Source organism: Phragmites australis, chromosome 3 (genome assembly GCF_958298935.1).
Source record: "Phragmites australis chromosome 3, lpPhrAust1.1, whole genome shotgun sequence".
NCBI lineage: Eukaryota > Viridiplantae > Streptophyta > Magnoliopsida > Poales > Poaceae > Phragmites > Phragmites australis.
The window spans coordinates 17,802,271-17,827,131 of NC_084923.1; the positions used below are offsets into that span (position 1 = coordinate 17,802,271).

The 24,861-nt window shown below is 42.2% G+C and overlaps 2 protein-coding genes across 3 annotated transcripts; one reads left to right on the forward strand and one right to left on the reverse strand.

Annotated features, from left to right (window-relative positions):
• Window positions 1-350: 350 nt before the first annotated feature.
• LOC133911031 (protein LURP-one-related 11-like) lies at window positions 351-1,189 on the forward strand. The gene is made up of 3 exons (XM_062353257.1): window positions 351-371; window positions 435-650; window positions 769-1,189. The coding sequence occupies exons 1-3, from the start codon at window positions 351-353 to the stop codon at window positions 1,144-1,146; spliced, it is 615 nt and encodes a 204-aa protein (XP_062209241.1). The 3' UTR covers window positions 1,147-1,189.
• A 1,984-nt stretch (window positions 1,190-3,173) lies between these two features.
• On the reverse strand, window positions 3,174-17,676 carry LOC133912494 (uncharacterized). Of its 2 annotated transcripts, XM_062355253.1 has the most exons (28): window positions 17,460-17,676; window positions 17,185-17,356; window positions 16,942-17,099; window positions 14,468-14,584; window positions 14,253-14,384; window positions 13,906-14,083; window positions 13,476-13,656; window positions 12,509-12,630; window positions 12,324-12,415; window positions 10,247-10,283; window positions 9,955-10,015; window positions 9,353-9,501; window positions 9,155-9,225; window positions 8,898-9,068; window positions 8,721-8,789; window positions 7,693-7,791; window positions 7,526-7,615; window positions 6,781-6,856; window positions 6,600-6,699; window positions 6,427-6,502; window positions 6,053-6,232; window positions 5,415-5,537; window positions 5,246-5,329; window positions 4,921-5,105; window positions 4,677-4,815; window positions 4,515-4,574; window positions 4,236-4,340; window positions 3,174-3,787 (listed from the first exon to the last, which is right to left on the reverse strand). In XM_062355253.1, the coding sequence occupies exons 1-28, from the start codon at window positions 17,592-17,594 to the stop codon at window positions 3,674-3,676; spliced, it is 3,276 nt and encodes a 1,091-aa protein (XP_062211237.1). In that variant the 5' UTR covers window positions 17,595-17,676; the 3' UTR covers window positions 3,174-3,673. The 2 variants fall into 2 exon arrangements, with proteins under 2 accessions (XP_062211237.1, XP_062211238.1); XM_062355254.1 differs by lacking the exons at window positions 16,942-17,099; window positions 17,185-17,356; window positions 17,460-17,676 and adding an exon at window positions 13,726-13,834 and having other exon boundaries at window positions 14,468-14,483.
• Window positions 17,677-24,861: the final 7,185 nt, after the last annotated feature.

The following is a 24,861-nucleotide window of genomic DNA, read 5'->3' on the forward strand; positions in this document are numbered from 1 at the left end:
ATTGCGCACAGCAGCCAAAACCGCACAAGCATTGGCTAAAGCCAGCTTGATAAGCATGAAGCCTAGCTAAACAAATGCGGCCATTCGAATATATATATATAACAGCCAATGAGAGTGACCATCTACCAAAATAACACATTTAATTTTTAAACGCACACGTCATCTCATGCTACTATACTCTAAGATAACAATTAAGTAACTATGCAAAGTGCAATGCTCTCTTCCTCTCTGCTTGTTTATATAGACGAACAGTTGCGGCAAACCCAGACACAATCAACTAGTAGTGAACTAGTGGTAGTACAGTCACAATTTGACGTGCAATGTGCAGCGGCGTCAAACTGTGGAGGGCAATGGCGAGGGTGCACTCTGCCGCTTTCTCGTCGTCGCCGCAGCTGTCACAAGGGATTGACGCGGCCGGTGCTTCCCCTGATGAGCCGACGATGAAGACGACGGCACGGTTGCACGGGAGCGAGCAGCGGGAGGTGTTCACCATCTGGATGAAGTCGCTGGTGCTCAACGGCAGCGGCTGCACCGTCTACGACTCCGCCGGTTGCATCGTCTACCGCGTCGACAACTACAGCGCCCGCCGCACCGCCGACGTCTGCCTCATGGACCTCTCCGGTACCGTCGTCCTCCAAATACTCAAGAAGGTAAAAGTCACGTCGTACCAAATTGACACCACGAACACCCGAGAATCATTGTGCAAGAACAGGTAGCTAATCTGACATGAGTGCGCGTTCTTGTGTGGCCGTTGATCTGGCCATGCAGAAGCTTGGATTCGGGAGGAAATGGGAGGGGTACAAGTGCGAGCAGGAGAAGGAGCGGCAGCGCGCAGCGCGGCGGCGTCCGTGGTTCAACGTGGTCAGGGCGTGGCGCGGCACATCGTGCAGCTGCGAGCTCAGGGGCGACGCCGGCCACGCCGTACCCGTGCGGTACAGGATGGAAGGGAGGATCGCGCCCGCGCGCGCCGCCAGGATCGTGGACGGCGCCACGGGGCTGGCCGTGGCCGAGGTGAAGAGGAAGACGACGCCCGCGGGGGTGGCGCTGGGCGCTGACGTGCTCACCCTGGCGGTGGAGCCCGGCGTGGACCGCTCCGTCATCATGGGGCTCGTGCTCGTGCATGGCCTCATCAACCGAGCCATGTGAGGGTCAGATCAGTAGCTGCGCAGGAGACGGCTCCTGGTTTTGTTTGCTCCCAGTGTAAAGTTTCTTGAGAGGGATTAGTTGTTGGCTGTTTTGTGATAATTTTATTAAAGTATATGTAGTTTTACAATAATATCGATACTAAATATTATTAGACCACTCGTATCTGATCAGATAAACATTGCAAAGTAAATTTTGTAAAACTACAGATATTTTAATAAAAATTATCGTAAAACTATATATTTAAACAATAGTTTTACAGAACTACAAATTTAGTGTCAATTTTATCGCAAAACTATAGATCTTTAGTAAAATTATCACAAAACTATATATTTAAGCAACAATTTTACAAAACTATAAATTTAACACCGATTTTATCGTAAAATTATATATTCTAGAGGAGTTGTTCTTAGCCCCATTATCATATGGCCAGACCCGCTTATACTCTCATAGCAACTAACAGATCATAAAATGTACCGTCCGAGAGCTCATAAAACTACATATACTTTGACAAAATTATCGCAAATCATAAAATTACATATTTAAGTAATAGTTTCTCAAATCTACAAATTTAGTACCGATTTTATCGTAAAACTATAATTCTATTGCAAACCTATTAACTTGACAAATAGGTCCCGCTTGCAAACACATGAACTCCCAGACAGTCCGTTTCATGAGCTCGCAGCTACTGTGAGACTAAAAATAGGGCTCGGTCGTCATGATAACGAAGATGGAAATAACTCATCTAGAATCTGTAGTTTTGCGATAAAATTGACACTAAATTTATAGTTTTATGAAATTGTTACTTAAATTTGTAGGTTTGCGATTATTTTACCAAAGTATATGTAGTTTTACGATAAAATTGACACTAAATATTATTATACCACTCAGATATGCTGACCAGATAAACATTGCAAAGTAAATTTTGTAAAACTACAGATATTTTGATAAAAATTATCGCAAAACTACATATTTAAATAATAATTTATAAAACTACAAATTTAGTGTCAATTTTATCACAAAACTATATATATTTGGCAAAATTATCACAAAACTACATATTTAAGAAACAATTTCATAAAACTACAAATTTAGCGTCGATTTTATCACAAAACTACATATTCTAGAGGAGTTATTCCCAACCCTATTATCATGATGATCGAGCCCCACTTACAGTCTCACAGCAACTGGCATATCATGAAATGGATTGTCCGAGAACTCATAAAACTACATATACTTTGGTAAAATTATTGCAAAATTTTATATTTAAGCAACAGTTTCTCAAATCTACAAATTTAGTACCGATTTTATCGTAAAACTATGATTCTATCGCATGCATATTAACTTGACGAATATGTCCTGCTTGCAGACATATGAACTCCGAGACAATCTGTTTCATGAGACAGCTGTTATGAGACTACAAATGAGGTTCGGTCGTCATGGTAACGGAGCTAGGAATAACGTATTTAGAATCTATAGTTTTACGATAAAATTGACGCTAATCTGTAGTTTTATAAATTTGTTACTTAAATATATAGTTTTACGATAATTTTATCGAAGTATATGTAGTTTTACGATAAAATCGATACTAAAACTGAAATTTTATTAAACTATTATTTAAATGTGTAGTTTTAATTATAATTTTACTAAAATATATGTAAATTTGCGAAGTTTACTCCACGATAAGTTACGAAACACGAGTACTGATCAAAGCACTCACGCCACAACCAAGCACAGCTCTCGACAGCGACCAGACCTCGCTCAAGAAACCATTTTCAAATGGCCTTTCCACGTGGAGCTCACGCTTGGCCGACTCCGATCTCGGCACACCTGAATAAAGCAGCGCATTCAGAACGCCGCCGCACGCATAACCACCACGAAAGTGAGCACGTCCTTTTGCCATGGTTCGATGGAGCACAACTCATTCATAGACCAGGCTGGGGGAACCAACGTGCATCTTAGATAAGATGGCAGTAAAACTGTAGTACTGTATTGGATGATCCAGAATGAGAACAACAAGAACGAGATAATTATGGAGGCATGCTAAATGCTCTTGTTAATTAATGAATTTTGCACTGACCACAGAAATAAGTTAATAGACCTGATGCTCATACTGTACACTTGCACAGGCTCTACACATGTTACAATCTAAATAATGAATTGTTTCGCAAAAAATGATGAGAAGACGGTGGACCAAACCGGCCGGCAAGACCATTTCCAAGCTTGAAGGAGATCGGGAACTACAAATATGATCTTTTATGGATGGTGATCCACTGCAGTCAAAACTCTGAAGCAGGGCAACGGCAAATCAGACCACGCATCCTGTCGTAACGTATAATGCATAGCCAGCATGAAGGCTCCAATCAAATATTTACTTTCCCATTGCGCTCAGCCCGAATCATCAATCCTCTACATACGATGGCTAGCAGATGCGTACAGTTGTTTTTCAGCTGTACCGGATCTGCACCACATATTTGCCTCCGATCTTTGTTGCTTTATGTTAAGGCTCCTGAAATATGTGCATCATCAGCTACATAATGTAGCTTAGTGTTGTCTTTTTCCTTGATCCACCTTCTCCATAGAGATCGTTCCATTGAATAAGCTCGTTCATGTTACTGGAATCTGAGGAAACACTCGCACAAACCTACAAGAAAGCCACATTTAGTGTGAGCGATGTATTGGTTCAAATGGGTATCAAGAACGCTGTAGAATATTTTATATCTTAGCACACAATGAACCATTGGAACAGCTTCGAAAGCTGAGATAACCACATTTAGTGTGAGTGATTTACTTTGGTTGTTTCATTTTATTTATTTGTTCTGTTCTTTTGCACAAAAGACTGGTATTCTACATTTCTGTATCAAAAAGGGAAAGGCCCCCTACTCTCTCCGTCCCTAAATATTGTTGGTGTAAAATATATACTTTCGTCCATAAATACATATTGACATTCTAGGTTCCAGGACTACTTAACTGGTAATGTTTAGCATAATAAAGCATTACTACTCATAATAAAGCATTACTACTGATAGAAGGCACGTACTTTTGTATCAAGATAAATGGACCAAGCCAAAGTTGGTATTCATAGATCATACCTGTTCATGTGCATGCATGAAATCATTCATTCTTAAGGCACGAACATCATTGCTAGAATGCGATGGAGGCAATGGTCTATTTTCTGCTTCGGCTAATACTCTCTCCTGCAGGTGGACAATTGGCATTAAGCCATGGTATCAGACATTACTGTGTATTAAATATGACAATAATTCAAATAATACTCTTCTGTTGATTTTATTACTGATTGATATAGTAGAACTCAAAGGACTTCATATCACCGGGGAAACACTATAGAAGCTCAGGAGGTTAAAACTAACCTTCTTCTCCTTTTCAAGGATCTCTCTAATAGGACAATGAGCAGCAGTAATACACAGAGTCTGAAAAATAAGTGCAGTCAAGAGTTTAACAATTAATATTTGATTTCAAAAAAAGTATAATGACAAATCTTTTCAGAATCCATAACATTAATAGTAAGATACCTTGAGATCACTGCCCGAGTACCCTTCCGTCAAGTTAGCAATGGCTTCAAGATCAACATCATCAGCCAAATCTTCTTTGGCTAGTATCACACTTAGAATTTTTTTCCTATTTGATGCATCTGGCAAATTCAACATCAACCTAGGAAAACATTTCCCAATAAGACCGCATGGTCAATAAATAATACATTGTATTTTTAATATTAGAGTATAAATCTTAAAATGGATGAAAAAAAATGATAATCACCTCCTAGGAAGCCTCCTAACAACAGCCTCATCAAGATCAAATGGCCTATTAGTTGCAGCAAGTACTAATACACGTTCTTTTTCTTTTGTTCTTAGACCATCCCAGTTCACCATAAACTCATTTTTCATCTTACGCATGGCTTCATGTTCACCAGGGTTCTCACGCCTTCCCAACATGCCATCAACCTGAAGATACAGAAGAAGATGAGAAAGAAAGCATACATCAATGTGGGATTGACAGCGAACTTCTGTGATGGTGCCTTGATACAGTACAAATAAATCATCAATGTTGATTAATTACAATACACACGTCAATATTAATTTACCTCATCCACAAAAATCACAGTTGGAGCAATTTTACTTGCCAGTGAAAACACAGCTTTCACGAATTTTTCTCCTTCACCGAGCCACTGGAAAATTGGTGATTTAGAGGCAATAATGCAAATACCCAAAACTGCACAAAAACACATAGAGACGAATCCAATTAGTTAGTACCTTTGAGGAGATGCTTGACATCGATATGTTTATGAAATTAGCACCAGCCTCAGTTGCCACAGCCTTAGCAAGCATTGTCTTTCCCATACCAGGCGGACCAAAAAGCAATATTCCTTTACATGGCTGGTGTAACATAAATAGCAACAAAAAGTAAGCTTGCTATCAGCTAAAGTAATATTCCTTTAAATTGCTTGAGTAACATAAACAACCAAAAGTCAGCTTGCTATCAACTAACTAAATTACAAATAAAGCATTCCACCATATCCAAAAACAGAAAATAAGCAGTAATAGTAAACATGCTAAAAATACATTATATATTCCTTTTTTTTCAATCCAACTTGATACGAATGCCTTTATTAGGTTCATCTTATGCATAATAAAATGGATGTCCCCCAAAAGTAGAGGGTACAGGCCACAGTCCGCTGTCTCACTAGTCACTCTAATGAATTAATAGTTGTGCAACTTGGGCCAAATTTGCCTCATTGTTAGCAAAGATTGAGTTTTCTTATTCAAGGCCAACATGATGGACAATTAGTGAAATATAAAGAAGCATCATTTATAAAAAAGCATTCACATAAGTTGCTAAGAATAGTACTGCTGAAATTCTGCAATATGAAGAATAGTATCTAATTACCAACCTTCATAAGTTGTCCTTTGGAAAAAAGTTCAGGTCTTTGCAATGGAAGCATCACTAACTCTTTCAGAGTATCCTTGACACTTTCCAATGCTCCGATGTCCTCGAAGGTAACACCAATTTCATGTGGAGGGATGACATCAGCAAGGAGCCTCTTTTCAAATTCGTTCTCCGTAGCAATATCCTGACATTGTTAGAGAGAAGAACAGTAAGCAGTATGCACTAAAATGATTTCCTAAACTCTGAAAGACTAACATGGTCAGAAACAGTAATATTTTTCGCCTTCTTGGGTTGCTACAGTCTACAGTTGCAATAGTCATGTAAAAGTGAGCTGGATGAACAGGCTCCAGCCATTATATATCAAAAGAAAACAAACACCTTGAGTGACTTCCTTTTGTTGCTGCTCTTCGGGTCAAATTGGATACTTTCCAACATGTCAACTCCATGCTTAAGGCTGCAATGGTAAATATTGGAATAATAATCATTTGTGTGCAGAAGAAGGAAGTATTTTATAGCAAAGTTGGTGAAGCACTAAAGATTGGATGGCAAACCTTTCATTAGATAGGGCAAATTGCACATTACTTGAAGGATCTGGATTTGTAGAGTTCTTAAGTTGATGGCTCAAACTGAAACCAATTATTTTATCAATACCTGAAAATAAAAACAATGAACCAACCATGCCATTGGACAAAATTGAAATATTGCAGGAACATGAATATGAATGGCACTCACACTCATTTGTAAGAATACGATCCTTAACGCATATCATCTCAAGATCAACGCATTCCAAGCCAACCCTTGTTAGAAACTGAAAGCGATTGCAGGAGGATAGTAATGAAACCAACGAAGTTGTAGTTAAGAATTAGAATAGAAGTCCAAGAGAGTGACGAGTCCAAGATGTACCCATGATCAAACTAATATGTTACAGCAAAATCTATGACAATGAATTTAAAGATACCGGTTTGCTCAATTCAGGATATCGGTAAAGAAAAGTTGAACTCCTCTGGTTCTTCATGAAATTTATGAAAATTGTACATGGACATCACAACTCTATAAATGAAAATAAGATAGCAAATGCATTTGACTAACCAAAGTAGTCTAAGAGCTAACAGATTAACCATATGTTTTTATTACAATACACAAACAACATCTGTGTTCTGTTCAAATAAAAAAAAAAAGGCAGAACAAAGCATTACCCAGAACAATTATGTCAACCATAAAATTACTCGAATTCATACATAATACTACCTCCAGTCACCAATTGCTTTTTATGTATTTAGTTTGAACATTAAAAAATTATTAGTAGATTTATCTCAAAAGGAAGTTTCTATAAATATATTATAACCAAAACAAGTCATCAAAGTTGTGTTTTAGGGCTCGTGTGGGTGTCCAAAACATCACATATTTGTGACTGGAGGGAGTAAATAGATAAAGCGTACATAGTTAAATAAGAGATGTGTTTAGCACTACAACGTACAGATTGTATTTTCGAAATGTTCGTATTTCTTTTAAGAACTTCAACATCTCGACTTAGCATCTGGTTCCACTGCAAAAGCTCCATTTCGTCCTGTAACATTTGTACCAGATTTTAAAATGTCAGAAGAAGCTACTTTAAATTAATTGGAATAGCTCAAAATAACATACTTGTGGTGCCTGGACTGTCACTTTATTCGGGAAAAGCTTGGTTAGATGCGTCATTGCCTTTGAAGTTGCTTTATTTTTGTCATTTCCCCGACCAACGTCCTGCATTTCCTTGCATTAGGTTGGAACAAAAAAATACACCAATAAAGTGGACAATATATGATTACTGCAAATCACAATACTGCACACAGCCACACAACCTCTAGTTTAACAATTAAAGTCAAATGAGGAAAGACAGCAACAGGAGAAAAAAGAGAATTTAAACCCTTAGCAGGGTAATGAGTGCTGAAATGGTTGCTTGAGTATGACATGAAGAAAAGTTTCTGTAGTTCTGATGGTACAAAACAGTACTCAGAATTGTCAAACTAGTAGTACACCAACAAATGGTCAGCACACTGGACATAAACCAGACTAGCCAGTTCGGTCATACAGTACCCACATGCAGGCCATCATAACTCACATAAGATCATAACTCAATGTCACGTACGGTTTTAAGATCAAACCGAATATAACTATATATATGACAGAATCAAGTTACATACATATAGTGATGTCATAAGTGAATAACAGAAACATATAGAACTGAGCTTATTGAGAGGAGAGAGCATTCTCACGCTTGCTGAGTATTCCATATACTCACGCTTGCTCTCTCCCCTTAATATGTTTTTGATTAGAAGGCGAATATTTCAAGGAGTTCACTGAAAATGAAGGTGAGTTCTAGATGTGCAGGCTTTTCGGTCAATTGCTTGTGGAGCATTGGGCGCCGCGTTATTCTTTTGTTGCTGTGTATTTTCTTTTATACCCTTGTGGTCATTTATGTAATAAGTTAAACGTTGTAATAAAGGATATTATTTTTGTTATTTACTTATGACGTTACTATATATACGTAACTTGATCCTAACATACATAGTTACATTCGGTTTGGTCTCAAAACCGAGTATGGCAATCAATAGGTGGTAGTAGATGATATGTCGTAAATATTTTAAAAATAACTAAATATAAGCTTAATATTCAGTATAATTAAAAGTTACCTGAAATGCAAGGTCAATCATAGCTTGGTTGTACGGGAACTTTGAAAGAAAAAGAGAACCGGCATTTGCCTACATGTAGAAGTACCAATTTGTAAGATACAAGTGATAACTGAACCACACGACAAGCTTAGAAGGAGCATCTGTACTCCTAGTATCAAGAGAATCTACAAACAGTACCTTCTCTTTGCGATTGTCAGGCTGGATTTGAGATCCAACTATAAAAACACCGGCTGGAGAATGTTTAAGCTTGCTCTTCAGACCATGATAGGAATCATTATTCCCACATATTTTCTCTGTGTCCTTCAGAAAAAGGATTAAAGGGCCATGCTGAATTTCTTCAGACATAAACTGTAGAAGGAGGACAGTTTTTGTAAGGAAAGTGATATTAGCATAAAAACAAATTCTGGACAAAATTAATATACAGTTGTTAACACCTCAACAATCACATCAAATGGATGTCTGGATCTATCTTCCCATCCTGGACCGTCGAGGCATAGAGAATCAACTGAAAAAGCAATAGGTAGGGACATTATATGTACAAGTGAATTGAAGTGTGGCAATAGCCATGAAATAATTAAGCATAGCAGCATAAGTATCGACATTGTTTGTTCAAGACATCAGCAAGTACTCACCTGAACAAAACAAACCATGATCAACTTCGCAATTGCCTCCAAGATCATTACCTCCTGGAATTTGTTTATCAAATCTTACACCAACCTTCGATGATCTATTTTCTTCAAAAGGAAGACATATTTCACCCTGTGAACCAAACTCCGGAGGGCTGCAGATTGAACAATTTAACAAAAGCCAGAAGTGAGTATTAATACATCAAGATAGAGTTGTACAGATAAAAAATACATCAAGATAGAATCGTACAGATAAAAAATAACAAGCCTGAAAAAGTTGATTTGATTTCCATAACAAACGACCAATATATTTGCCAATCTCACAAATAGGGATGCAAGTTCCAATTTTTTGGGTCGACCAATCACTACATTGAACTAAAAATGCACTTCCACCTAATAGCTAGTTCATTTTTTCTAATTAATTAGCGTTCTAAATGAACTAGAGTGGTGACAGACTATCCATTAGGTACCCACTTGCATGCCTAGTCACAAATAATAAGTCAGACTAGTAATCAGATAAAACACCAACCCTATTTCTTTTACTTGCTGAACAAAATCTCAATTCAGGCAATTTCATTTGAAATGGATGGCTTATTAGCAAGTGGTACCTTTGTCCATCAAGGGTAATGCCTGTCGATTGTAATGAACCAATGTACCTCACTCTATCACCTGAACAACATAGCAAAACATTAGAACCCTATCACTGCACTTGCTAAGCAAGTTTGTGGACGAGCATAAATTTGTTCTACTCGCGTTGCTATAAGTACTCTAGTCACGCCGTGGATAAATGCAGTTCCATTAAGATTGCAATACAACTAGAAGAAGATGGCCAAACTTCTAAATGAAATTAAATTAGATTTCAACTCAGTATAGAAAGTCATGTAATATTAATGTTCTTACCCTTTTTGAATGGCTCTGATTCTTTGGAAGTTTGCCCCTGGGCAACAAAAAAATATGAAATGAGTACCTTGTACCAGCAAATATACAGACGCTTAGGGTGCACATCCAAAGCAAGTTTCTTTTTCCCAAAATAGAATACAGGAAGATAAGTAAAATGATCGGATGAAACGATAGAATAGACAATCATGTCTATTAAGGGTATAATAATCAAGGGTCTTATGGTAATCTCCTAGTCCTATAGTTTCCCTCATTACTCTATATATTACCTTCATGGGGTTACCATTGAATACAAGTTGTTATCCTAACATGATATCAGAGCTAAGTTTTCTTTTGAACGCCGCAACTCATCCCGATCAAGATCTATTCCACCCATCCAGCCGGTGTTCTCTCTAATCGTCAGCTTCCTGCCCACCCATCCCATCGGCCTCTCTCCCTATCGGCCAGCTTACACCTCTTGCCGGCCGGCTCCCTCTCGCCCACCCGCTCGGTTTAGATGGCTCCCCTCCCGCTATCGATGTTGCTCTCGGAGAACTTTCGGAGTCAGGCTTGTGTCGAGATCTCATCGGGACACATCACCATTGCCCTGATTCGCTGCGGCTCTGTCCGTCCGACGTCAGCTGACCTCCCCCGTGCTCAGCCAACTTCGTCCACGCCCTGCTGGATCCGTCTGCGCCTTGCCAGATCTGTCTCTTCTTGGCCGCTTCCACCCATGGCCGCCTCGCCTCCTCCCGGTCGTTGCATTCACTGCGCCGCCGCCTTCAACCACCGGCCAGATCAGACCAACCCGATCCGACTCCGAGCCGTCTACCCTTGATTCGGCGCCGCCAGATCGATCCGTTGCTACCGGACTTCCTACAACTCCCAGATCAGGTTGATTTGCCCGCTCGGCCTCACCAACAAACAACATTTCTGCCTGCAGGCGATGCGCGAGCGCAGTAGCGTCGATCTGGCGACCATGCGCGAGCAATGCTAGACCCAGGAGGAGTCATCTCTGCCCACCGAGAGGCGCAGCTCGACCTCATCACCTCCCTGCAGCACCTTGTCCCTTCCGTCGACTGCTCCCTCCGCCTCATCACCGCCTTCAACGGCCAGTGAGCTTGTTGCGCATGACAGCGGCCTGGGTGATCTCGCTTTAGGCGGAGAAGTGCTCGCTCAACTTGTCCTCCGTCGTGTCCCACGAGATGCCACTGATGAAGAGCTTCCCCTGGTCCGACTCCATCTCTCAACCTCCACTCAGCTTCGCGCTCGCCTGCTGCGGGAGGATGAGTTGGAGGGGAATAGGGAATTTTTGGGTGCAGATTTGGGTTTGCGACAGTTGTGTACGCTGTTTGCTAATCTGTTGGTGTGGTTGTTAACTATTTGGCCCTTATCATTGTCACGGTCCTATTGCTACTAGTATCCCACTGTTGTTTGTTAGTGTCTTAATCTCGTATTAGAGTCTTTGCAATTCCGCTGCATCTACATTCAAGTCTTAGTCTCTCTTTGAATTCGTCTATACTGTGCGAGTCCACATATTCCTTCGTCAATTAGCCGATTTCTTTTGTGGTTAGCTAAATTGCGTCTTTGTTTAGCTAATCTTTTTCCCGTCGTTATTGATGCAATTGTGCCATCTAGGTCTTTCCGTAGCTTTAGTGACAATTCTCATTTGCCGTCTTGCTACTTGTCGTCGTTTTGTTGTGATTCTTGACAAGAGCATTCTTTTGTTGTCATCATCACAACTCTACTTGTGTGCTTCATTTTGCACTTCATCGGCTTGCTTCGACAAGATTACCAAGGCTCCAAACTACGACAGCTTTGAAGAGACATTTTTTTGGACGCATTAGTTTTATTTTGTCTAAGATTATTACTTAGTGTCACCTCTTTCAATGCAACGCTATTGCACACGTATTATGGTGATCGCCTAGTCCTAGGGTTTCCCTCATGTACTCTATATATTGTCTCCATGGGGCTACCATTGAATATAAGTTGCTATTCCTAACGATGTCAACAAGCTACGTGTTTGAAAACTTATTAATTAGTGGTCATAACAAATAGAACACAGCGAAAAGAAAATGGAGATAATTGCTCAGGATGTTACATCAAGCAGCATGGAAGAATCTACAATGAGCAACCTTGCACCAAAATGTTTTGCAAGTGCCTTCACCAGATATTCTTGATAGATCTCAGTTCCTATAGAAAGATAAGTTGCCACACTTAATACAAAATAGAAACAATAATTGTGAATTTTAAAGCTTACTATACCAAGCTTACACATGTATATACCTGTTGGACCGGATAGCAGCACTCGTTGACTAAGAGAAGATATATCTTTTGTAAACTTGATGTAGTCCTTGCAACATAAATGTACGTATGCTGATGACAGCAGAGCACATTTGGTATGCTCACTGTGAGGACAAAAGGTTATTAGAAAACTGTTCTTTACAGGTGGAGATCACCAATCACTTAGCTCAAGATTAAAACTGTAAGAAGTACTACCTCTGGTCCGGAATAGATATTGTCCTAGAATACATGCAGTTAAATTTCTAAAAATTTCACCGTATATCAAAGTACTTAGACTTGTCACATGAGAAATACATCAATATATTTATCATTAAAAGTACACCTATATCATCATGATTTTATTAATTTTAACTATATGTACTTTTTTAAAAAGTACTGTTCAAAGGTGTGCATACTGCATAGGAGACTGTCCAGTCCTAAACGACAAGTAAATCAGACCGGAGACAGTATATTACCACTAGTCCACTGCAATGGTCAGCAGTATCAGAGTGTTGTTGCTTATAACTATTATTTCAAGCATTATACTTACAAATTTGTGATGACTAAAGGAATTGAAATAAATAGTGCACATTGTAATAATTGTTCACAAAATATTTTCTGAAAGAAATGGAATGGATAATAGGGGAAGTCAACTGTGTGAAATAGACTAAACCAATGATGTGAGTGTAAGATTTTCATTTAAGAAATCTTATTGATTATGAGAATTACAGGTACAGGCATATAACTTCTAGAAGAAATGACAAAACCAAATGCAAAGATTAAAACATAAGTGCTGAATGATCAACCATCTTATTAGAGTTCAAATTATGATGCACGCAGGACACATGATTCACCAACTCCATGCCCCTATGTGGGAGGATCAGTATCCCGTCTCTTAGCCAAACTGTTTACTACAAATCACAAGAAGCACACTAACATGAGACTATGAGATTGTTGAACATATGCTTACCTAAGATAATACGGGCAACTATCAAATGACTCAGAGATGTCACTCGCATCAACTGTTGCATATTTCAGATCCTCCTTTCGTAGTTGGCACTGACCAAAAGATATATTTTCTTCAGAGTGAAACTGGCTCCGTTCCTCCATTGTTTTGCATAAATTAAGTAGAACTTGATCCGCTGATGATCCTGCAACAGCATTTACCTTAGCACCCCCTTTTTTATCACAGAAATGAATTTTGAGACAAAAAAACTGACCAATTGTGGGAAAAAAATATTGTGCAGCAAGCAGTCGAGAAGGCAAAAATAAAACATAGATCACTATGTCTACCATCCTGTGTATGTGATCATCTAAACTGCTGTGAACCTGTGAACTTGATAATTCAGAGACTATTATGTAGTAGTTCAAAAAGAAGCAAAGATGACAAATAGTCTCACCATTAGGCATAAATGGAGATCGGCCCTTTCCAAAGTAAAAGGTTGATACTTTGGGTCCTTTAGATGATAAATGATCCTGGATATCTGTGAAATGTGAGTGTTGCCCCTGCTGGATACTACTGTAAGTAGCGGATAATGCTGAAGTGCTTGATTTATCCTGCTGAAGTTGCTCAAATATCTACCATCACATTAAGGACCTTCAATGTCAGATGTTTACTTGTCAAACCATTGGTTATAAACCTTAAATTAATTGCAATTTAAGTCTAATGTAAGTCAAGCTTCTTCATCTGTGACTCAATAAAACAGTAAGCTATCCAGTAGATGCAGTAGGCAATAGGAAAGGATACATAAGCATTTCTCACGGGTGAATGAAAGACAATTTCATCTCCCCCATTCAAGGTAACCTTGGGAACCTTGTCCAAAGCTTTTCCATTTACACGAACAACTTTGGAGTCATAGATTTCAAGAAGTGCACCTCGCTAATACAAGACGTCAGAATGAAAGGAAAATTTAATAATAGGAGAACGAATGCAGGACAACAGGAAAAAAAACTTTATAATACCTTAACCTGCTTCAGTCTACAAACAGGTGAGGTAGTAGATGACTCGCCCAGTCTCAAATCATGATGCGCTCCATGACCGATAGTGAAATTTGAGGCATAAATAGGAAGGGAAGGATGCTGGGAAAAAATAAATAAATAAATAAATAAAGAAGAGCTGCCAGTTTATGTTGAACCTGTTCAGATCATTTTTACCTGCTCCTAGGAGCAATAATGAAGTTAGTTATAAGAATTGAAGGACAAACTTAACTCCTACTTATATACAATATCATATACACGCATGCATCAATGGACTAATTCCAGAAAGCTCATGTCTGTGGTTGACTTGTCCCTAATTTAGCTCAGTCATAAAACGTGTCCAACGAATTTTCAAAATTTTCCAAATAATCTAGCCAACCTTCACATATAACCTAATTGGATAAATATAAAAATCAAATACAAAATACAAAATGTTTCTTATGTCATTCAGCTTAAGATTGCAATTGATGTGATTCACTAAATCATGGAGTGACGGTCAAGGCTCAACAAATAGCAAGAATCTAGTTACCAAACAATCAGATGATTACACAAGCACTTAATGGCCTAAATGCATGATGATATGAGAAGTTATCTAACAGTTAAAATTCCCTAGTAAATATCATATATAGCTAATCGACTCCATTAAGAACGCGACGCAGATCAGATGTGTAAGTTTTAACTAGAGTACAGACTAAAAACATTGACGAGATTTGACGATGAATACTAGATAAATACCATATCCGGGCACCTCAGGGTTTCCCGTAATTCTCGGGGCATATGTTTATCTCCGGGAAAGGGATCCCTGGATGAAACGAAACTACCAGTAGGTACCCAGGGCATCCTATAAGTAAGAAAGTTTATCTCCAAGAACGAAAAGAAAGACTCCAAAGGACATCTGACACTCCCCTCCCCCCAATATATATGGAGCATGGGTCCCTATGGAGGAGGAGATCCATTCGAAGCGAATACAAGCCATTGCAATCAGAGCAACCCGAGTAAAGAAGTCGTTGACTAGGTTTAGATCCATCTAGGCTAGCCACATCCCTCTTGTAACAGACAATGTTCAATATAAGATAAATAGGGTATAGGGTTATTATCCTAAGGGAGGTCTGAACCTATATAAAAATACATCTATGTTTTTTATGATTCGTCTGCTCGAAGCATCCCTAATCTATTCTACAAATTCGTAAGATCGATGGTTTACCAATTATCGACAGTTGACGTCAACCGTGGGATCATGACAGTAGGCATTAAAGATTCTACGCAGAACATGTCACCAACTACACCGGCACCGAAGACTGGTTTTTCAGATGAGGGGTTCTATGACAACTTTACCCCTCCTACCGACGAGCAGGTGATTGATTAGGTGGACTTCGGCGAAGAACTCTCTGACGACGACTCCAGCGATGAAGTGAGTTGATTTATGGATTAGTGCATCAAGGATTACGACATCGAGTTTGAACCACTCGACTGCCAAAATGATAGTGAATGCCATATTCGCCACAAGCCGGGATCCTCCCCCGCAACTTCTGACAACATAGGGTCAGTTTGGTTCCCAAGCAAGCCTGGCCTTGCCTTGCTATTACGAGCAAGCCTTGCCTTGCCAAGGGAGGAGAGCCAAATTTACTAGCTTGAGGTAGCAAGGAAAAAGCTTGCCAGCACAGGCCTCGAGGAAAGCTCGCCAGAGATCCAAACACTCAGCCAACTTCAATTTCTTGCTCAGCTAGGAGAGGCAAGTCTTGCATGAGGATCCAAACAGACCCATAGATTGTCAACATACCAATCTAGAGCAATCCGACGAGAAATCCATGATGGATCTGGACACTTCATCTAGCGGAGGTTATCCCCCAGAAGCCTTCGCTATTGGAGACAGAGGTGATAGTCTGGACAATCATGATGACAACTCTACAAACAGACAGAGCCCTCTAACTCTAGGTACGGTGGATGGTCAGCACCGGATAAGCACACCTCCCCAAATGAGCACAAGTCAGTCCTCTAGTGAATCGACTCGACTTTACAACTTAATAACCTTGGTTGTAAGATGAAACTACAAATGAAATTTAGTTTTCCGCGATTAGGTCCCAAGAACGTGTGTGTGCATTATACAGGAATTGGAATGGGTGGTCCTTTCTTGTTTAAGATTAGAAGAGTTGGTGCCAGATAGGTACTAGGTTAATATAGTCCAAGGTACTATTACATATTTCTTTTTGGGACATACTATTACATATTTCTGAGTGGGAAGATGAGGTTTTACAAAAATTACACTGAACATTTAGTATGTCGTTCTTGATCATTGAAGTCCTATCCAGCATATAAAAGCTAACACCTGCCTACAACTCTCATCTAATTACACTGAACGATTAGAATGCAGTTCTTGGTAATTGAGGTCCCATCCAAAGCAACGAGAGTTCATGAGTTCTACTGAATGAATAAAAGAGAACATCAGAAAAAAGACGCACCGCGGCATACTGGGAGATTAGTCTGCACCAGGGCTCCTGCCGCCTGCTGGTGGCCGCAGCCTGCCGTTTATTCAGCATTCCAGCCATCTCCTCCTTCAAATCTTTGGCTCGCTTCATCTTTGCAGATAAATCCGTATCATTAGCGCCACGCCTATGCCCTGCACCAACAAGGAAACTCATCGTACATCAAGGCGCCAACCGAAATCTGACGTTTTGGGCGCAACGGAAGGAGAAGGCTCCTACCGGCCGAATTCGACTGCGCCTCCCTGGACCTCAACAAGGCCTCCAGCTTGTCCATGGCGCCGGTCAGCGCCTGCAGCCCAGCCGTGTCCGGCAGTGGCCCCGCCACGCCGCCGGCAGAGACAGCCTCAGCCGCCGCCGCGGACTTTGCGCTATCGGGTTCCACGCTAGCAACCTACCACCACCCAAGGCCGCAACAACAAAAATCAGATCAAAACCCATACCAAAATCCGGGACCTAAGCGCCCACATGCACGGACGGGGGAGGGAGATCCGGACCTTGGCGCGCTTCGGGGGCTGGGACGACGCGACCGCGTCCCCCGCCGCCTCCGCCGGCGCCGGTGACGGCGACGCGCTCTTCGCCTCCTCCCCCGCCGGGCGCTTCGCCGCGGCGCTCCGCCTCGTGTCGACCATTTCGTTCCCCCCTCGCAACGGCGACGAGAGAGAGAGAGAGAGAGAGAGGAAGCGGAGAAGGAAACAAAACCGAAGGATTCATTCGATGCGTAGTGGAGGCGGAGGCAAATATAGTAAGGCGGCCGCCGCGACCACCAATGATACGGCAGCTGCTGACAGGTGAGACTGTGCTGTCGAGTCGACCACCAATGACGCATCGCGCGCAATTTGGCAAGGCGAAAAAGGGCCAACGGACGGGATCCGTTCGAGGCCTTCCAAAGCGACCGGTCGATTCCAACGTCTCTTTCTTTAATTTTTATGGGAGTGCAATCAGGTCAGGTTTGATCCAACATTGTTCTGACTATATAATTTTTTCCTTAGATTTGGAGTAGGTCGCGGATAAAACCAGATGTAAATATAGTATGGATAGTCTAGTCATAAATATAGAGCTACTGGATCAAATTAGATACGGTTAGAAAAATATACTCTCTCTGTTCTAAAATAGTAGTTGTATTTTTTAAAAAAATCAAATTTTATGTATTTTGATTAACATTTAATTAAATTATAAGAATACTTAGCCTATAAAAATTATATAACTAGCTTCACAATTTAAAATGGTTTCATATTGTATATGTTTTCTAGCTATAAATGATACATTTTGTAAGAAAATTTTAGTCAAAGTTTAACTTCGAAGATCAAGCAAAAAAATATGCATATTATTTTTGAACGGATAGAGTATATCATTTTGACTTATGTAGTGTATCAACTCTCCTTGGTGAAAAACAAAAGTTGTTTTGGGACAAAGCACAACTTTAACTATTTATAAAACCCAACGGTGCTTATAACAAATATACAATAGGATCTACAATTGAATCAAGTATCACACGCCGCCGCGCCCCATGAGAGGCAAGGAGGGGTGGAAGCGTATGGGAGTATGTTGATGTAGAGTCGATGGCAGTGTGCAAGAGCACATGTAAGATTGGAGTGGTATGAATGGGATGCGATGATAGGGTCTGTCAATTATAGGTTGGGAGAGTGGATAAGGAGGTGATTAGGTGAAAGGGTGAGAATGGCAGCAGAAGTAGGTCCATAGGTCTAATACATATGATTGAATGTATTACCACCTAAGGCTCCGGGGTTAGAACTATCCATCCTCGGGTGTATATCTACCTGCATGTGGCAATATATCATTACTCTACCTAAAAAATCTCACTACTTAAAACTTCCTTAGACCATATCTTGTTCTTGATTATTTATTATTTCACATGAAAGTGTTACTAGAACATTTTCTAGGAATTTTGCAGAAAAATATCAAGCCCTTGCAAACTTGAGAACTATTGCAGCTATGTCTTACTTTTAAATGTATGACCCACGTGTGAGATTGGAGGGAAGCTAAACACTGCATAGTTGGTTCCTACTCATGGTGGTAGACTTAGCTCCTCAGATGTTCAATATGACATCAGGTGCTATTTGGTTCCTATAATCCAAAACTTAAAAGTTACCGACGTGTACCTTTTTTGTTTTTTGGTCAAACTCCCATAGATTATCAAATTCTTCGCTACACTTTAGCTACCTAAGAAAACTTGTCACTCCTTTTTGAGTTACTAACACGTAAGATGTGTTAGCGAAAAATCGGATTGTACCATATGGACCAAACAAACGTCTAAGAGTAACTCCAGCACTTGCCTTATTTGCTTCCCTATAGCTAAAAGTATGGAATATAGCACAAAAACTTACCTCCATCCGCTTCCCTATCCTATCCGCTTCCCTATCCTCATCCCCCCCATTCCCCAAATCTAGCAGACGAAAGATGTTCCCTATCTCACCTCCTCCACCTCCCACGCGTGTGCTGCCTCCCCCACCTACAGCGCATGACGCCACAATGGGCAGGTGTCAGAGGGTTAACTCCTGTCACAGGGATCCTGAGGGACCCCTTTTTAGAGATTCGGCCGGGGGATGATCCTGAATATGTTCGCCAGAGAAATAAATGGGTATGAACGTGATGGCCGGTGGGGTGGAATGATCTAATGCGGAACGGAGTAAATGCGCTGGTGTTTAGACAGGTTCGGACCGTACGGAGGCGTAACACCCTACTCCTGTATGGATACTATAAATACCTTGAGAATGTCCCTCAAGGATATTGCTGGTTACAAGAATGTTTATCTATCTTAGAGCCTGGGGCTCCTTGTTCTTCGGTCTGCGTGTATCTGCTAGCTTTGAGTGCTCTCGATCTCCTCTTCGCTACCTCGAAAATTTTTCAAAAAACTTCTTCTTCTATCCGCGCTGCCGGCGGCTTTAAATACCCGCCGGCAGTAGCGTGCCCCGAACGGGAGGGGGGACACGAGTTCCGAGACACCATAAATGGAAAGGGTGTCATCATAGCCTCTGTGCGAAGTGACCGAGGGTGGAAAATGCGTCCCACGCCTGTTCATCCGTCACCATAAATGTACTGGCAACAGGCGCCGTAGAGAGGGCCCACCGGGCAGCCGCGGAGCGGCCCGGCGTGCCCGTCCTGTCTTGTTCTCCTACCACAGCAGCGCGGCAGACGGAATGCTTCGGCCCTTACGACGTTATTCCAAGACAGGTCGGATGGCACGAGATGGGACCCGTGCATTCAATGACCCCACGCCCTTCTGCCAGAATGTGGCAGGAACTGACACCGAGCGTGGCGGGAGCAGTTGGGGGTGACAGGCCACACGCGCTCTTTAAATGCTGCCTTGGGCCTTTGACTGGCTGACACCTCATCAGTGGGTCCCTCGAGGGCCACTGTCGGGGGGCTCTCTGAGTCGTCGGGGAACCGAGTGCTCGGGGGTCACTGCTCACCTCCCCGAGCACTCTCTCCCGAGAAGGCCCTTTCTTGATCCTCGGGGAACCGAGTGCTCGGGGGTACTGCACGCAGCCCCGAGCACTCTCTCCCGGAGCTTCCTTCAGTGGGTCCTCGGGATACTTAGGTGCCCAGGGGGCTACCGCTCGCGACCCCGGGCACATTTCTCCCGGTACTTAGCTTTCCTGATCGTTGGGGGACTCGGGTGCTCGGGGGCCACCGTACATCTTCCCGAGCACTTTCTTCCCGGCACTTAGACTTCGTAGATCATCAGGGAACTTGGGTACTCGAGGACCACTGACTGTGGCCCCGAGCGCCCTCTCCCGGGACTTAATCTTTTTTACCTCGCGGAGGAGACTCCGCGGGATGGCGCCACGTGGCGGGTTGCTGGCCTGGCCTCGGGATTCGGAGACCCCCGGTTCCTGATTCACCGACAGCAGGCGGCGTGCCTCAACAGGTGGGAAGAGGCGGGGCGGGTCGGTGAGCAGGCAATAGGAAGAAGCGGCTCGACGGGCGGGGCGGCTCGGCGAGCAGACGGGCAGGCGGCACTGCTTGGGCAAGAAGAGGCGGGGTCGAGTCAGCCAGCAGGCCAGGAGGAGGAGCGACTCGGCGGGCGGGGCTAGTCGGCAAGCAGACGGATAGGCAGCGCGACTCGACCGGCGGAAGAGGCGGGGCGAGTTGACGAGCAAGCCAGGAGGCAGAGTGGCTTGACGAGTAGACGGGCAGGTGGCATGTCTCGACGAGCAGGAAGAGGCCCAGCAGGCGGGGCGGCTCGACGTGCCGGCAGGTCGCTCGGTGGGCGGGTAGGTGGGGGCGGCTCATTAGGCAGGGCTGGTCAACGAGCAGGAGGGCAGGCAGTGCGGCTCGATGGGTGGGAAGGGGAGTGGCAGGTCAGTGAGCAAACCTACAGGCTACAGGCTGCAGGCAAGCGAGGCAAGCAGGTCAGCGAGCACATTGTTGCCCAGGGTAGACGCTCGGTGAGATGTCCTGCTCCTTGCACCTACAATTTGTCCCTGAATTTGACACTAAAATTATTTAACTGCTAAATGTAGTAAATTTGTAGCTTGTGAAGAATGGAAAATAGGGACAACTACTTTGTGAACTTCATGAATGAGAGCAATAATCTTGATGACCTTGAACTGTGTAGTCCAATTAGGGAGCAAGAGTCCCCGATTAAATATGCATCTCCCCCCGTTAGAAGGAGTAAAAAAAGATCAACCAATTACAGTGAGAAGGAAGACAAGACGTTGGTGTTGGCATGGCAAAATATTTGTCTAGATACAGTCCATGACAATGAGCAATCTCGTGCAACTTATTGGAATAGAATTCATGCTTACTTCCATGAGCACAAGGAGTGTGAGTCTGACCATAATGTAAGTTCCCTCACTCATCATTGGTCTACCGTACAAGAATGTGTTAACAAGTTCGTTGGATGCTATGAGCAAATTGAGCGTAGGAGATAAACGGGGTGACATTGCAAAATAAGGTAGTTCATATCTTTGTATTTTGCTTGTAAATTTATATGTTAGTAATATTTTTAACAAAATATATGCACTCGCATAGATTGTCTAAGCATGTGCTTGTACAAGGAAAAAGATAAGCAACACATGTCCTTCCAATGATGCACTGTTGAAATTTGTCGAAGCACAATGACAAGTGGATTAGTAGGACATTTGAAATGAATGCAAAGAAAAAAAAAAGACAACTGCCAAGTCATCTCCTGGTATATCTTCTCCTAGTACCAAATTAAATAGTTGTGAAGGCTATCATGATGCACTAGATCTTGAGAATGAGACTGTGATTATGAGAAGACCAATGGGCAGGAAAGCAGAGAAAGAAAAATTACGATGAGGCGGTGATAACTTGTACAAGGAAGGTCTAGATCATTTATGGGCAAAGAAGGTAGAGGCGAAGGCTGTGAAAGAGAAGGAAAAAGAAGAGTGCTATGAACGAGCATATACGCTAGAACAAGAGAGGTTGGCAATTGAAGGGAGAGCCTATGAACTTGATAAAGAGAAGGTTGCAATTGAGGCAAGAAAGCTTGAGGTAAAGAGTCAAGCGATAGAACTCAAGAGAATTAATGAGGAAGAGAGAATTATGTTTATGGATCTTAGTGGCATGATTGAGGCACAAAAACAATACTACATGAGCCAGCAGACTGAGATCCTGACTCAACAAGCTCGTACCTCTAATTGAGTTGTTGTTGTAATGTAATATTTTATGAACTATTATGTTTAGCACTTATCTACTATCTTCTGTGAAAGTGGTAGGAACACTTGCTGTAATGTTTGTAATATTTTGCGAGATATTATGTGTGGCACTCATATTTTAGCTTTTGTGAAACCAACAGAAACAAACATATTAGTAATAGTTCCTATTATTACAATATGCAACATACAAGATCAATAAAATTACTAAAATAACCCAACACAATTGCAATAAACTACATCCCACCATGGTGTTGCCACATGTGCTCGACTAAATCATCTTGTAGCTAACAGTGAGTCTATTTGTTTCCAATACTATGATGAATTTGAATAAACTCTTCCAGTTTAGGAGTAGGAGCATGGGAGGGTCTGACAGTGTCTCCCGCAGCTTCATACTGGAAGTCTTTATCATTATCTCGCCCATCTTCAATTATCATATTGTGCATGATGACACAAGCGGTCATAATTTCCATAGTGTGTCCTTATCCGAAAATCTAGCTGGTCTACGAACAATGGTGAAACGAGATGAGAACTCCAAACGCTCGTTCAACATCCTTTCAAGCTGCCTCTTGAGCCTGTGCGAACAATTTTTGCTTGTTCTCTCGTGGGAATTGTATTGTCTTCACTAATGTGACCCATTGCGAATATATACCATCTGCAAGGTAATATCCCATTGTATATTTGTTATCATTGATGGCATAATTTACTTGTGGAGTTTGCCCTTCAACAAGTTTGGCAAAGAGTGAGAAACGTTGAAGAATATTTATATCACTGTGAGAACCTGGTAAACCAAAGAAGGCATGCCAAATCTAAAGATCATGTGAAGCAACGGCTTCCAGAATGATTGTAGGCTCATGCACATGGCCCTACTGTATTGACCTTGCCATGCCGCAAGACAACTTTTCCACTTTCAATGCATGCAATCTAAGGACCCTAGCATTCCTGAAAAACCTTTTGCCTCTCCAATTACAAGTAACATAGCAGTATCATTCTCATTTGATTGTCTCAAATATTCATCTCTAAAGACTTCAATAATAGCCTTCACAAACCTTTTTAGACTCTCTATGGCAGTATTTTCTCCAATACGAATATAATCATCAGTAGCATCCGCTGATACTCTATAAGCTATCATTCTAAATGTTGCGGTAATCTTCTGCATAGAAGATAGCCCAAGATGTCCAGTAGCATTTCTTTTTTTGAACACAATAGTCATCATGGGCTTCTACAGCATTCACTAAGCACAAGAATAGAGAACGCAACATTCTAAACTTGCACGAAAAAAAAGAATGATTTATAAACAAGAGATCAGCAACAAAGGCGAACAAAATATATGACCTAATTATAAACCTACGTCTAAAGACACTTGGACCATAGGTAGGAGCATGTCGGAGGGTGAACTCCTCAAGCAGGGATCCAGAGGGACCTCCTTTGAGATTCGGCTGGGGGGATGATTCTGAATCCGTTTTGCGGGTGAAATAAATGGGCGTAAATGCGATGCAGGTGGAATGGAATGATCGGATGCAAGAAGTAGTAAATGCTCAGGGGATTTTTACACAGGTTCGGGCCGCACTGAGCGTAACACCCTACTCATGTGTGTACGCTATAAATGCTCTGAGAATGTCTCTCTGAGTGCTTGCTGGGTTACAAGAATATTTATCTAGTCTAGAGCTTCGTGCTCCTTGTTCTTCGGTGCTCGTTCAGCTTGTCTGTGCTTCACTTGGCTTCTGTCCGAACTTTTCTTCACTTAGTCTGGCCTCTTTCGGTCCTGACTAAGTCTTGCCTACTGCCTTGGCCCTAACTTGTCCTTTTTCTCCGGGGTGCCCGCCCGGCTTAAATACCTGCCGGGGCGGTAGCGTGCCCAGAAAGGGATGGCGCGAGTTCCAAGGCGTCATAAATGGAAAGCAACCATCATGGGCTGCTGCGCGAGGTGACGGGGAGGGTTGAAAATGCGCCCCACCTGGTCTTGTAAGTCATCATGCTGTTTTTCAACGGGCGTCGTGAGGAGGGCCCACCGGGCAGCCACCGAGCAGCCCGGCGTGCCCGCCCGGTCAGAGCAGGTCTGACACAGCAGGGCGGTAGGCGGGGTGCCTTGGGCTTCGCGATGTTATCCCGAGGTGAGCTGGATGTTCCGCGATGGGACCCGTGCATTAAATGTCCCCACGTCTCCCTGCCAGGCCATGGCAGGGACTGACAGCAAGCGTGGGGGAGCAGTTGAGGGTGACAGGCCACGCGCCCTCTTAAATGAAATATCGGGCCT